Source organism: Kryptolebias marmoratus, linkage group LG24 (assembly GCF_001649575.2).
Source record: "Kryptolebias marmoratus isolate JLee-2015 linkage group LG24, ASM164957v2, whole genome shotgun sequence".
Lineage (NCBI taxonomy): Eukaryota > Metazoa > Chordata > Actinopteri > Cyprinodontiformes > Rivulidae > Kryptolebias > Kryptolebias marmoratus.
This window is the reverse complement of record NC_051453.1, coordinates 12,528,034-12,540,939: the sequence shown is the minus strand read 5'-3', so window position 1 is coordinate 12,540,939 and position 12,906 is coordinate 12,528,034. Positions and strand designations below refer to the sequence as shown.

General features: G+C 42.7%; 1 protein-coding gene across 3 annotated transcripts; it reads right to left on the bottom strand.

The window, feature by feature from the left end:
* Positions 1-23: 23 nt before the first annotated feature.
* On the bottom strand, positions 24-12,117 carry ankrd24 (ankyrin repeat domain 24). Of its 3 annotated transcripts, XM_017406888.3 has the most exons (23): positions 11,717-12,117; positions 11,082-11,129; positions 9,454-9,584; positions 8,471-8,559; positions 8,302-8,366; positions 8,155-8,212; positions 7,936-8,006; positions 7,709-7,815; positions 6,918-7,090; positions 6,352-6,374; positions 6,016-6,108; positions 5,606-5,725; positions 5,394-5,513; positions 5,103-5,232; positions 4,803-4,981; positions 4,425-4,588; positions 3,425-4,194; positions 2,552-2,868; positions 2,180-2,413; positions 1,532-1,708; positions 1,292-1,450; positions 1,090-1,155; positions 24-430 (listed from the first exon to the last, which is right to left on the bottom strand). In XM_017406888.3, the coding sequence occupies exons 2-23, from the start codon at positions 11,115-11,117 to the stop codon at positions 362-364; spliced, it is 3,351 nt and encodes a 1,116-aa protein (XP_017262377.1). In that variant the 5' UTR covers positions 11,118-11,129; positions 11,717-12,117; the 3' UTR covers positions 24-361. The 3 variants fall into 3 exon arrangements, with proteins under 3 accessions (XP_017262377.1, XP_017262376.1, XP_024859676.1); XM_017406887.3 differs by lacking the exons at positions 11,082-11,129; positions 11,717-12,117 and adding an exon at positions 9,822-10,308; XM_025003908.2 differs by lacking the exons at positions 8,155-8,212; positions 8,302-8,366; positions 8,471-8,559; ... (1 more) ...; positions 11,082-11,129; positions 11,717-12,117 and having other exon boundaries at positions 7,713-7,815; positions 7,936-7,966.
* Positions 12,118-12,906: the final 789 nt, after the last annotated feature.

The following is a 12,906-nucleotide window of genomic DNA, read 5'->3' as shown; positions in this document are numbered from 1 at the left end:
TAGTTTTAAAAAAGACAAGAACAACAGTAAAGAAGTTCTCTTTTTTACTATAACAAAATGATGCAAAATCAAGAGGCTCGTCACACGATCAACGCATAATCCTGTCATCTAAAAGTTCACACTGTATTTACATTCACTTCCTGTTATTACAAATAAAAAGGCACTCTCCGTTCAGTTCTCTTGATGTTTGGTTACCAGTCAAGCATTAAGGCTGTTTAAGTTTCATGTATATCTTACTCATGCAGCAATGTGTGACCACAGATTAGTGGTATTTGGCGTTGAAGATGAGGTCTTTGTTATCCAGCAGAGTGCTGCTAAATGTAAAACGTTCCAAAGGTGGAGGCAGAAACTTATAGAGGCTTCAGTTTCCCTGCTGTGTCATCCTCAGGATCTGAAGTAGCAGGCGCTGCACCTCTTCATCCATGTGACCCTGTTAAACAAAACACATAAGAGAACTACTGTCCAGTTATCATTTTTCTGTCCATTTCACAGCTTTAATTGCAGAAACAATGAGTAAATTACTAATAAAAATCATAGTATGAGCTTATAAAATATGATACAGGCCTATTCCAACATATAAAGTCACTTTTGCCAAGTATTCTGCACTTCTTCCAAATTGTGTCCACATCACAAACTGTAACTGGACTTTTGACCTGATTGGAACACTAATTATTGCTGGATAAAGACAGCTTACATATATTTAAACAGGTTCATAGAGCAGCAAGAACCAAAAAAGTGTTTCTAGCTGTGAAAAGTATCAAGAGTTCCAAGATTTCATCCTTTTTTTTTTAACTAGAAAGGATAATCACTCCTCTGTTGTCTGCTTAATAAACTTGGATAAGACTTAAAAATCAACAATCAGAATCATTCATAGTCAAGACTCTTATTTTGTGCATTAGAAGTGAATTACTAGTGGAGGATGGTCTCTGGTCTCCCTCTACATCCAGATCATTTTGTAGTTTATAAGAGAGTGAGCCAAAATTCTCTAACAGCCACACAGTATATGCTCAATACTGCATGTACAATGCATGTAGGTGATGCATGCTTTACAATGCCATTTTTATATTTAATTGTGTGTCCTCAACTGACCTGTACAGCTGACAGTAAATGAGAGCGATACACAGCCACCACTTGTTTATGCTTTCTCTCCCAGTCCTGCAAAAAAAATTAATTAAATAAACACTATTAAAGATCCAGAGTTTCTGATATACAGTTATGTGATACAAAAAAAACATAATTCTGGATTACATTTATCATAATAGTCATCCCTTCTGTTGGATTTTTTACTCACCTGCAGCTGCTGGGTGAGAATAGATATCCTGTTCTGCAGCGCCATCTGCTGTCCCGGATTACCATGTTGGGTGGAAGAGGAAGATGTGATTCCAAGAGGAGGTGACAGAGCTCCCAAGGCCTCTTTTAGTCGAAACACCTCCTTGGATAGCTCTGTTATCTGCACAAACAACCATCACATCAGTTAATCTCCTCTAAACCTCAGCAGCAGCTGGTCAAAATCGCCCCTGCTGCTCATCACCTTGCGGTCCTTCTCTTTGACGAGGCCCTGGGAGTCCTGGATGTCTTTGTGGAGCTCCTGGATGTGGCTGGACTGGGCCTGGAGTTGGCTGAGCTGCTGCTGCACCGAGGCCAGCTGGGACTCTGCCACCTGCCGCTCGCTCTTGTGGAATAGCGCCTCCCTCTGAACCTGGAATACCTGCACCAATAGAAGAAAGTCATGTGCTTATTTTTGTCGAATATATTAATACTGCAAAACATCAGTGGAGATAGAGTGTTTTGTGTTTGCCTTTGTGATCTAAAAGAAAAGATTCTCCACTTTTTGACATTTGTTCGCCCTAATTTTAAAAACGTATACATTTTTATGTTATGCACTTCATGTCATACACCACGGTGTTTTCCTACTGTTATATTTGAACAAAAAATAGATTAAGAGCTCAAACAAACACTTCAGTCCATTAGCAAGCACAAACATTGAGGGATCATTGTAGTTGAGGGAAGTAATGAAAAGGGAAAGTAACAGATAAATAATGCAAAGACAGGAGAGAGGCCCTCATAGAACTCAGCTCACTGTCACAGAAACAATAACATCCAATTTCGCTTTATGCTGCATTGGAGAGGACTGTTGGCAGACACGATAACACACACACACACAGGCATAAACACCAACCTCAGTGCAGGTCTTCTCGTGTTTCCGGGTGAGATCGTTGAAGCGTGCCGTGCAGGCGTTGATCTCCGCCTGCAAGGAGAGCCGCAGGGCCTCGTGTTCCTCCTTCGAGATCAGACCTTGTTCTGCAGCTTTCTGAGACTTCAGCTCTCTCAGCTCCATTTCCTTCTCACTCAGAGCGTCTTGAGCTGCCGCGGCCTTGCTCTCACAGGCCTGCAGGGTGCGCTGCAGCTCTTCCTTTCACACAAACAGCACAGGTTGGTTTAATTATTTGCCATTTGAAGGCCTTGTTACGTGTATTTATATCACTAACATTCTGCAAAAAGACACTGCCTTATCAGTTTCATCTTCATTTTCATGAAATTATTCACTCACTTTGACCTTTTCATGCTCCTCTTTGGAAATGAAGTCCTGTGTGACCTGTACTTTGGCTTTTAGACTGGCAACCTTTTCCTCAGCTTGTGCCCGTAGGGTTTTCTCCTCTTGGAGCTCCTGCAGTGTCTGAGCTAATTGCTCGGATACTGCAGAGAGCGCCTCTTTGTGTTTTGATAGTGGCACAGCGTCTTTTAGCTGCAGGAGCTCCTGGGCCCGGCCCTCCCGCTCGGCACAAAGACAGTCCAGAGCTTGGGCTGCTTCTTGCCTGGCCACCTCCAGTTCTTCTCTCACTTTTGCCAAGGTGCGCCTGGAGTGTTCTGATTGGACAGAAACATGACAAAAAAAGAAAATAAATAGCAGTGTGAATGTTTAGTGCTGAATGACTGCTGAAATTTGCTGAAGAAGCTGAAACTGAGTTGTTAAGGCTAAAAAAAGCTAAAAAAACAGCTAAATCTAAAAGTAGCGAAATGCTAGCTAAAAGCAGCAAAAGATTAGCTAAAAACTAAAAGCAGTAAAAGACAAAATAAAGCAAGTATGCTGAAGTAGATTTCAAAATAGGTTTTTAAAGGAACTGCAGAGATTTCAATGTATTTCTACAGTGAAGATATTTTAAATAAAGTATTTTGAAAAGTAGAAAAGTCACAAAAACTTAAAGTAGTAGCACCTGAATGAGCTAAACTTTGATATTTGAATGGCTAAAATAGCACAAAGTGTGCAGAACTAGATAGATTGCAAAAAACATACCAAAAAATAAAAAGCAGACAAACAATAGTGTGAATAGTATTCACACATAAAGGAGAGAATTCCTTGTGGACAAATGAAAAAACCATGTGCTATTTGGAAAAAAAAAAAAAAAAAGTTGCAGTTGCACACCTGACATGACAGAGGGCTCTGAGCTCTCTGAATGGTCTTCCTCCTCCTCTTCGTCGTCATCTCCACTTGCAGGAGGTCTGAGTCTCTCCAGGTCCAGCAGGGCATCGTTGAGTCTCCTCGCCACATCTGCCCTCTCCCGAGCTAGCTGCTCACACTGAAGTCCGAGAGTCACCTGAACCTCCTCCAGCTCGGAGCGGGGAACGCACTTTCTGAGCTCTCCCTCCAGCTCGGCCAAACGCTCCTGCAGCCGACGGACATGATCTCCATTCCCAGCTGTTGCTCCCTCTTTCCCTGAAGACCTGCTCTCTGCCAGGGCTGCCTCCAGTTCAGCAACTTTGTCATGAAGCAACTTCACAGTTTCTGTCTCCCCTCTTTTGTCTTTCTGTTCTTTTTGCACAGACTCTTTCTGGGCCAGAGCAGCCTGGAGTTCCTTCACTTTCTGTGTCAGCTGTTGGATTGTGTCACCGTTCTGGCTGCTCTGACCCTCGGCCTCGGCCTGTCTCTTAGCAAGCTTCCCCTCCAGCTCTGTTACCCTGGCTCTCAGCTGCTGCGCCTCTTGGCTCGCACCACCATCTGCAGCCCCAGCAACTGTTGTGGCAATATTTTCTTCACCGCACTCCACAGAAAGCACTCCAAGGCGCATCTGCTCCTTTAGCTCCTCCAGCTCGGACTGGGAGGAGGCCAACTGCTCCTCCAGTCCACGCAGATTTTCTTCCAGAGCTTCCGTGCTCTCTGCATCTGCGGCTTGTTCTTGAGATTTCTGATAGTCACTATGAAACAAGACAAGTTGAGGTAAACACAGGAAAAAGTGTAAATTAAATACACCTAATGTCCTTACGAGATTGAATGATGGAGTTTTTTTTTTAAATAAATAAGCCAGCAAATTTAGTGTGTTGTATATTTAAACTGAACACAAAAGCTGCGTAACATTAACATGTACTGCTGCCCAACAACATCCTGTAAAACATGTAAAGGTATATCAAAAAGAAATCAGTCTCACTGCTCCTCAGACACTTTGGAGGCCTCCAGAGAAGCCTGAGCCTGGGAGAAGCATTCCTGGAGGGTTTCAAACTCCTTCCTCAGGGTTTCATACTGAACCATGGGGACTGAGTCCAGGCTGGGAGCCTGCATGTCTGTGTCATCTTTCTCAAACATCTCCAGCATCTGGACAAAACACAAACGGATGTAGGATCATCAAAGTATACTTAGTGTATTGTACACAGAATGAGTTATGCTTGGTGAATGGATGTGTACAATAGACTACAAGTCTGAATGAACAAATACGAATACTTCAGCTAGTTTGTACTGAAATTCAATAAAAGATAAACCAACCAATATTTAAGGGACAATTTATGAGTTTTGTCTTGTTTGGCCTCACCTGCACTTTGAGAACAAGCTCAGAGTTCTGTGACGTTAGTTCGTCTATCTGCTTACGCAGCTCAGCAACTGTTCCCGGGTCTACAGGGGCAGGAGAGGGGCTGGCTGAGTCCGTGTCCGCCTGGGACGTGGCCTCGTCGTGAGCAGGGGATGCTCTGGAGCGCTTAGAGAGCAGCTTCTCTAGAGGAAACAGTCAACGGAGACCAGTAATTTAGTATACTGGAGAGGCTGATACAGGAATGTCGTAATGGAACGGCAGGGACACATATGGAGGCGTGTGGTCTGCAAAAGGACTGCATACCTGGAAAGTCCAGCATTTCATCCATGTCCTCTGAGTCACTGGCCCCAACGACATGGGTTCCCTTCAGCTCTTCAAGCAAATTGTCCCTCTCAGCCTCGGCCTCTGTCAGGCGCTGCTTTAGTTGGGACAGCTGTCACACGATTAAAAAAAATATATATATGTATATATAAATTAATACTTGTCAGCTCTGACAGTATTAAATTGGTCTAAAGATAATCTGTATAGTTTAAGCAGAGGCATGAGTTATGATAGGAAATATAAATACATAGAATATTTTCTGCAGGTCTGTACCTCCTCCAAGGCAGAGAGGGCACTTTGTTGCTGCTGCTCCAAGGCTTTGATCTTCTGAAGCAGGCGGCCTCTCTCGAGGCGCAGCCGTCGAATCTCCTCAAACACCTCCTCGTCCTCCGCCTGAAGTCCAGACGAGCACAAAAATCAAACGTGGAATGCAGTTTATGTGACATAAAAAGAAGAAGAAGAAGAAACACATTTCCAATGCTAACCTGGGCTGACTGCTGGGTTTCTTGTGGCAGGGGGGAGGGAGACTTGGACTTTGGGGGCACAGGGGACTGGGCAGGGGGAGCTGGACTCAGAGACTGGGCAGACTGCTGCAAATCCTGGATCTTTATCATTAAAAAAAAGGATAAAATGTGTCATTGTCACAGATGCAACATGAAAGGAATAACTATAGAATTAGCAAAAATATGGATGAGATTGTGGCTAAATGGTTTTCTATGTTTGACTTTTTTTCAACTAAAACAATTACAAGTTTATCATTAGTTCAGGGTTATTTATTGCTTTGCTGTTTACACAGTTTCAGTTACAGCTTGTAAAGTTTGCTGATTAGGCTGTAAGGCTGAGCGTGTAGGGAAACAAAAACGCCTCCCATCCACTGCAGTGATTTTTACAGTACCTGGAGAGGAGAACGTGGCGGCGGAGGGGCTTTCCGCTTGCGGGGGGTAGTCCCCCCTTGAACTGATGAGGCGCCTGAGGGGATTTGAATGGGCTGCGTGGGGGTGAGAGGGGATCACTGACAAGCAGAGTTCAAGCTTAACTTAAAGAGGAAAAATGGAGGAAACCGAGATAAGACAAGAGGTCAGCAACAAAGAGGAGAGAAAGCCAAGAAAACGAAAGCAGCACACAGAAACAATGAGCTCATATTGGAAAACATGCACAATATGATCGGCTGAAATGAGCCATGATCTCATTGATGGAGGGAGCGATGGAACATACTGCTATACAACATTACCTCCTCGCCTGTGCCCTCAGAAGCTTTGTGGGGGGGGGGAATACAGTACAAATCTTACATTTCTTCAGAAATAAGAAAAATGTAAACCCAATTACAAACATAAACTAATATAGCCAAGCTTCATGTGTGCACCACATCGTCTCCTTTATCAACGTGGTTTTGTTTTCAGGCCAACAGCACATCTGTTTTTCATATATCAGCAAAGTCTTTGTTGGGAGATAAAAGTGAAACGAGCATCTTGTGTCGTTTTTTTTTTTTTTTTTTTTTAAACCTCACTTTACAATCTCACCCAGCTGTCCCCCTGAATCACTTCCTCCTCATAAAGCCACTTCCTGGGGGGAGCAGCGTGACGCAAACAGCAACAATCAAAGCCTACACGTCAGGGCTGCGGCTGCTTCACGTGAAAAAAAACATGTCTTCAAGAGTTGCTACATTGGTTCATTCACAACACTAACTAGAAACAATTTATAAGAACTAGATCATATGAAAAGTAAACTGGTTAGAGAAGCCACATGTGATCACTGAGCAAAGGTATGTAAGGATATTTCAAAGCTAAGACTAAGTACCTGGAGGTACTCCATCCTGTAACATCTGAATGATGCCTTGGTTGCCTGTGGTTAGGCTGTAGTCAGCAGCTTTGTGCCCGAGGGAGTCAACCAGCTGGGTGTTGGCCCCACCTCTGAGGAGAGCCTCCACAGTCTCAACACTGTCACTCTCACAGGCCAGCATCAGAGCAGACCTGTCATTTCAGACCCAATGTTAAAGAACAGCAGGGTAAGACAACATCACTTACAACAGGAAAGCTAATACATGGTATTCAACAACAAATTACCCTGCATAACTTGTTTTGTTTGTTCTTTTTTGGTTTATGACCCTCATGTAAGTGTTCATCAGAGCGGACTTCTTCTGACATGTCACTCACAGAAAGCACGTTGCACAAAATTAGGGTAAGGTTTCAGATTACAATGATGGTTTATACAATATGAAGGAGAAATGTCCTAATTGATTTAATAATGCAGCAAGGGGAGATTGTAACTTTATTTTTGTTATGCAGGAGACAGATCTCTCATTATTCTCTCCAAGCTGCTATCTAGAGACGAACTGAAAGCTGGTGCTCCCAGCTGGAGCTCCTGACCCACATCCCTCCAAACCTCTCCCACGTACTTGCATCTGCTGAAATGTTTTATGGGAATCCTTCTGCACCTTGAACTGGACTGAGAGAATAACCCTTGTTTTTATATCTACCTTTCACTAAATTCCTCCCACTTATCTTATGATTCTTGCTCATGTATTTTGACAAAATAACCCAACCAGCATCTAATGAGATGGGCTGGTGATTCTCAGTACAGTTCAGTACCTGCCTTGGTTGTCCTGTATGTTTGCATTGGCACCTCGACCCAGCAGAAAGACGCACAGCTCCACCCTGCTCATCTGTGCCGCTAAGATCAGCGGAGTGGCCCCGTCCTGAAAGAGACACGACACTGTTCAAACACTGTGAAGCCACCTCAGTTCACGTGTTGATCGCTCATTGATAAAACCAGCCAACCAAGTGTTTTGTGATTCTGCAGCAGTCATCAAACCTACACTGTCCTGGATGTCCAGGTTGGCTTTGAAGTCCCACAGGTTTTCTGTGCACGACAAGCAGCCACTGATCGCTTCAGGAAAAATCAGAACCACAATTAGAAGGTTTTACATCCAGTATATCATTTGTGGCAAAACTGCTTTGGTAAATTATACTGACAGAGACAGATGAGAGGAATTTGATCTTTGCAGATTGTCAAGTTGTTGTTCTGTCTGTGTTACCTGCATGATGAAGTGGCGCCCTTCCAATGCTGTCTGTACAATCTACCGCCAGTCTCTCCTGTTAGAGACATAACACCTGAATATTCTATTTATTTTGTTTTAGTCATGGTTTTAAGAATTTATTGGTCATTGTCTCTGTAATTTTACCTGCAACAGTCTCTTTAAACACTCCGACTGGCCATTTTTGGCAGCAAGGTGAAGGGCGCTGAGGCCTGCAGTCATTCAGTCCGAAAGGGAAGATTAAAAACAAAACATGACACATCCCGTTCTTAGCTTACAGAATGACCTATTTTTTTTTCACAATTACATGTCGTACCAGCCCCATCGATGACACTGAGGTCTGCTCCATGAGAGATGATTACCTCCAGGCAATCTAAACGACCTTTGGATGCACAGAGGTGGAACCTGGTCGATGGAACAAAGTTAAGTTAACACAAAATGGAAAATAAAGTTGGCTGATAATTGCAGGCCTGCTTTACAGATTTTCAATTTCATATTTCATTTGTAATGTTACCTTTAATTTAAGAGAAAACGTGGAATCATTTATTAAACATTTCTGGATTATTATTTTTTTATCTTTTGGAGTCTAGAGTTTGAATTTCCCCCTGTGATCTATCTATCTATTAAATACAACATATTTAAAAACAGCAAGATCAAAATGGTTGCAAAGTAATCCAAGATGGTAATGGTCTGTATCAGAGTACTTATTGCAGCCACTGACCAGGGTAGATTGGTATTTTAGATGTCGGACAAGATACTGGACAGGAGTCCTAGAGCTACAGATACAGTATGTGTTCTGTGCATTACAAAAGCATCACTAAGAGTAGTCTTTTTCTGAAATTGTGTTGGAGATCAAAACAAACAATATTACGGAGCTAGCATGCAGGCAGAGTGGTATTATAGTATAATGGTATTAAAAACAAGTGGCTTGTGCTAAAAAGACTGAAAATAAGACTTTTTTTCATATTGTACTGTATGTGCAGTGACTGGTAGGACTACTATCAGACAAGAACAAGAATAAAAAAGGACTTTCTTCATTTTTTCCCCTAATATTCAATCAGTTTCTGTATTTTTGTTCCTAAAGTAGAAAACTGTATGTGCATACTTAACATTCAGTGGTACGTTTCTAGAAGAGAATAAGGTGCACAAGAAATTGTGTTTTTAATTAACAAATAACAAAACTAACCTATTAAGATGTGCACAGCTCTAATTGCTAGAACTGAAAGGAATAACTACTTTGCAAATGAAATAACTGCCTGCAAGAACAAATTAGCTTCCAGAGCCACAAGATGGACTCACGCTGACTTGCCCTCAGCATCCAACTTGGTGGGACAGAGACCCTTTTTGACAATAAGTGCAGAAACTTTGTCAGGTTCGTTCTGTTCCACGGCCTGCAGGAGCCGTTCATCACTCTTGCTCCAGTCCTGACTCTGAGGGGGCAAAGCCAAAGAACAGGTCACTACTGTCTTAATGAATCACACTGCAGATGGATAAACAACGGGTTTAGATGACCGATTCAGCAGTACAGTATGTTATTCATGCAAAAATGGTGCAACTTTATATAGTACGCAAAACAGAACTGACAGAAACAATGAAGAAAGCCAAATGAGATGTAATTGTTATTAATGTGTGCTTCTTGTTTCTAAATAAAGACAGAGGATACCTACTGGCAGCGGCAGAAGACTGAGACAAGGACAAAACCGCTTCATCAGGCTAAAAACGGGCTGCTGAGGATCCATGCGGCTAGCAGGGAATCAAACACAACTAAATACTGACAAAATGTGCAAACCCCTCCCCACCGTGTGTCCTACCTGACACTACAGCCACCTGGCCCCACGACATTTCAGATCACTTAGAGAAATCAAAGCCTTGTAAGTGTCCGGAAGATAACCTTTCAGAGGTCGGATGAATGCTGGAGAATTCATGCTATCTTTAAATCTTACAACCGGTGAACTCGAATCACTCACCGCACATACGGTAAACTGTGACACAGTTACATCCCTATGCACCATCCCCTGTCCACATTCACATTAGCATCCTGTCGCCCTGCTCCAGCTGCTTGCTGTGACACAGCCGGTCTGTCCCTCCCTCCTCTCTTCTCGCTGCCCTCATTTCTTTAACCTAATCATTTCCCTGCTGTGGCGAGCTACCTTCTTCTCTCCATTAGTTGTTTTTTTTTGTCAAGTCCCGCACAGAACTCCCCCTCCCACCCTCCCTGCAGCACTGTAGATTTGTTTCTCTGCAGCTCCAGAATGAGGACTCAGCAAAACGAAGCTGGGTGCGCTGCACGCTGCCCTGCTGGTTTTGGATGGCAGAGGGGAACATGCCGAGGCGCCGTCTGTCTGTCATTAAGTAAAACAACTGAGTAAGCTCACCAAAGCAGATCCGTCTTGTTACCAGTGGTGATTGCTTGATATAATCAGTCATTTGATTTGCAAAAAAAAAAAAAAAAGCATCGACAAGATGAAAAAGCCCCAGACCACGTATCATCAACCACGACCATTGAGGGGCGACTTCCTTGATGTTGAAACACACAATTTATTAGCTTTTTTAACAGCTTTTTCTCTTTCTGGCATCTATCATCCTCAAAGCAGCCCCTAAGAGCAGCAAAAGGATGACAGAGGGGAAGCAGGATTTCTTTGTGTGTCTGAGTCAGTGTATGCATGTGAATAATTGAAGGCTACCTGAGATCACTGGTTATAGCAGCAGGCTGAAGACAGGCCTGCACTCCTGCTGTTTGGTGACACTAAATCCTGATCCCCCAACCCAACTCAACCCAACAGCAGAAAGCAAACTGGGACATTATATAAGTGATTACTTTAGGATGAAATTGAACTAACCTGTATGCAAAATAAAGCAGCTGCACTCCTCTAAAATACCACCATAAATTATACAACTCCACATGCTCCACGACAGATGGCTCTTACCTCGTTCTTTTTAAACTTTGCTTTCAGACTCTTCATAGTGGCTTACTGCTGCAGTAAACAAAGCGGAAAAACAAAATTATTTACGCAGAACATTGCATATCACTAAGTGGCTCTTACTGTAAGTGGGTTTTAACGACTCGCTGATCAGTTTGATCAAATCCCCCCCAACCAAACTTCTTCTTTAATGCCTACATGGTCAGGCTCCCCAGGTGCTCGGTAATCTTGTGGTCAGTCACAAGTTCAGTAATGCATGGAGCATCCAGTGGGAACAGTAAAGTGCCTTCACATAAATCCTCTCTGGGACAAACAGCTTTTGCTTTACAATGGATTAACCTGTGGAATTCCCTGCAGAATCCAAAACTGATGATGTTATTATTCATTCATTTTTGCTTTGTATATATAAAAGTGTTGCGTTATACTGCGTTTAGTGCTTGCATTTTAAGCTGCACTTTATGTCTTTTGTGCAACTAAAATCCACATTTGGGCTAAAAGGTAAATCCAATAAAGTGATAAACTATGATCTAAACGACATGAAGCCACCTGCATTTCAAAACTCATTTCCAACCAGGACTGAATGATAGTCAGTGATACAGTCTGTGTATTAAAAATACAGCTACATCGTGCGAGAAGCCTACCTGTGGAGGTCCGTGCTGTTCCAGGTGTGGGCTGACTCTGTCCCACGAGCTGCTCGCAGTAAAACACTGAAGTCATTGCTGTCTTGCGAAAATTGGCACTGCACCCGCCCTAATCCCGAATCAACCAATCAGGAGAGCGCACAACTCCAGACCAGCGTTTGATTGACGGTGTTAGATAGGCATCTGTCGCGTGCGTTTTAATGTCGACGAGTGTGTCGTTATTTCAATACAAACTGGGTGCTAATGAATATAGAGCCGGAAAATGTTTAATTTAACGCATACTTTCAAATTCAAAACCGTCTTTGTCTCACGTTTCAACTCGGACAGAGATGGGAAAGTTCCTCTGTTTGGACAATTTTTTGGGGGGTAGTCGCTGAAACGTCACGTGGAGTTCCACCAATGGAGTCACTGGAGCAGCTGGACCCGGAAGTCCATTTAAAAAATAATGTGAGGTGAGTGGAAAATTTAACATGTAAACTATTGTCATTATTCAGTGGTGAAATGTACAATTTCAAACATTATAGTTGCTCTGATTTATTGTGCATCTTCCAGTTTATTCTACTTTCAGGTTGACTTATTGCATATCTTTGAGATAAAAATTACAAAAGATCATAAACAGGCAAACTTTAATTTGAAAGTGATTTAAAGATTAGACAAGAGTGCGACTTTTGGGACCTTTTTCTAAAGCTTTGTTGTCAGATTCACATCTCAGATGTCTGTAAATACAGTGGCAAACACTACAAATACTGCCTTTACCTTTGCCCAATGTGTAATATATGTGTTCTTGCATTATTATTTTTAGAAACATTAGCTCACGGTAAACTGTTGTGTGATGAGTTGTTACTCAGAGTCCAGTGACAATGTGACCATGTCTTCTGAAATTTATCTGCTGGGATCCAGTCTGTTGTTTACAGAAACAAGAAAAGGTCTGTTTGTTGTCCCTCGTGGTCAAGAGATTCCTGGTTAATTACTAACAGAAGGCTTAGCAGCGTCACATGCAGCTGATCGGGCCAGTTATCATCAGCAATTTGCCTGAACACATGAAACTGTGACCAGTTCAGTTTATACGGCGCTGGTCCTCAACAAGGGTCATCTCAAAATGTTGTACTTGGAAAAACAGTTCAAATCCAGTTTTTTGCAGGACAGTTCTGTACAGTCTGAAACAACCCAATTAGTTATAAGATGCCCAG

Bases quoted from the DNA above. Each gene is read 5' to 3' on its own strand.
- ankrd24 (XM_017406887.3), bottom strand. From the start codon at position 9,893: ATGGATCCTCAGCAGCCCGTTTTTAGCCTGATGAAGCGGTTTTGTCCT. The intron at 9,585-9,821 runs GTAGGTATCCTC...TTGCCCCCTCAG, and splicing joins TCAGTCTTCTGCCGCTGCCA to AGTCAGGACTGGAGCAAGAG. The intron at 4,589-4,802 runs GTGAGGCCAAAC...TGTTTTGTCCAG, and splicing joins AGCTTGTTCTCAAAGTGCAG to ATGCTGGAGATGTTTGAGAA.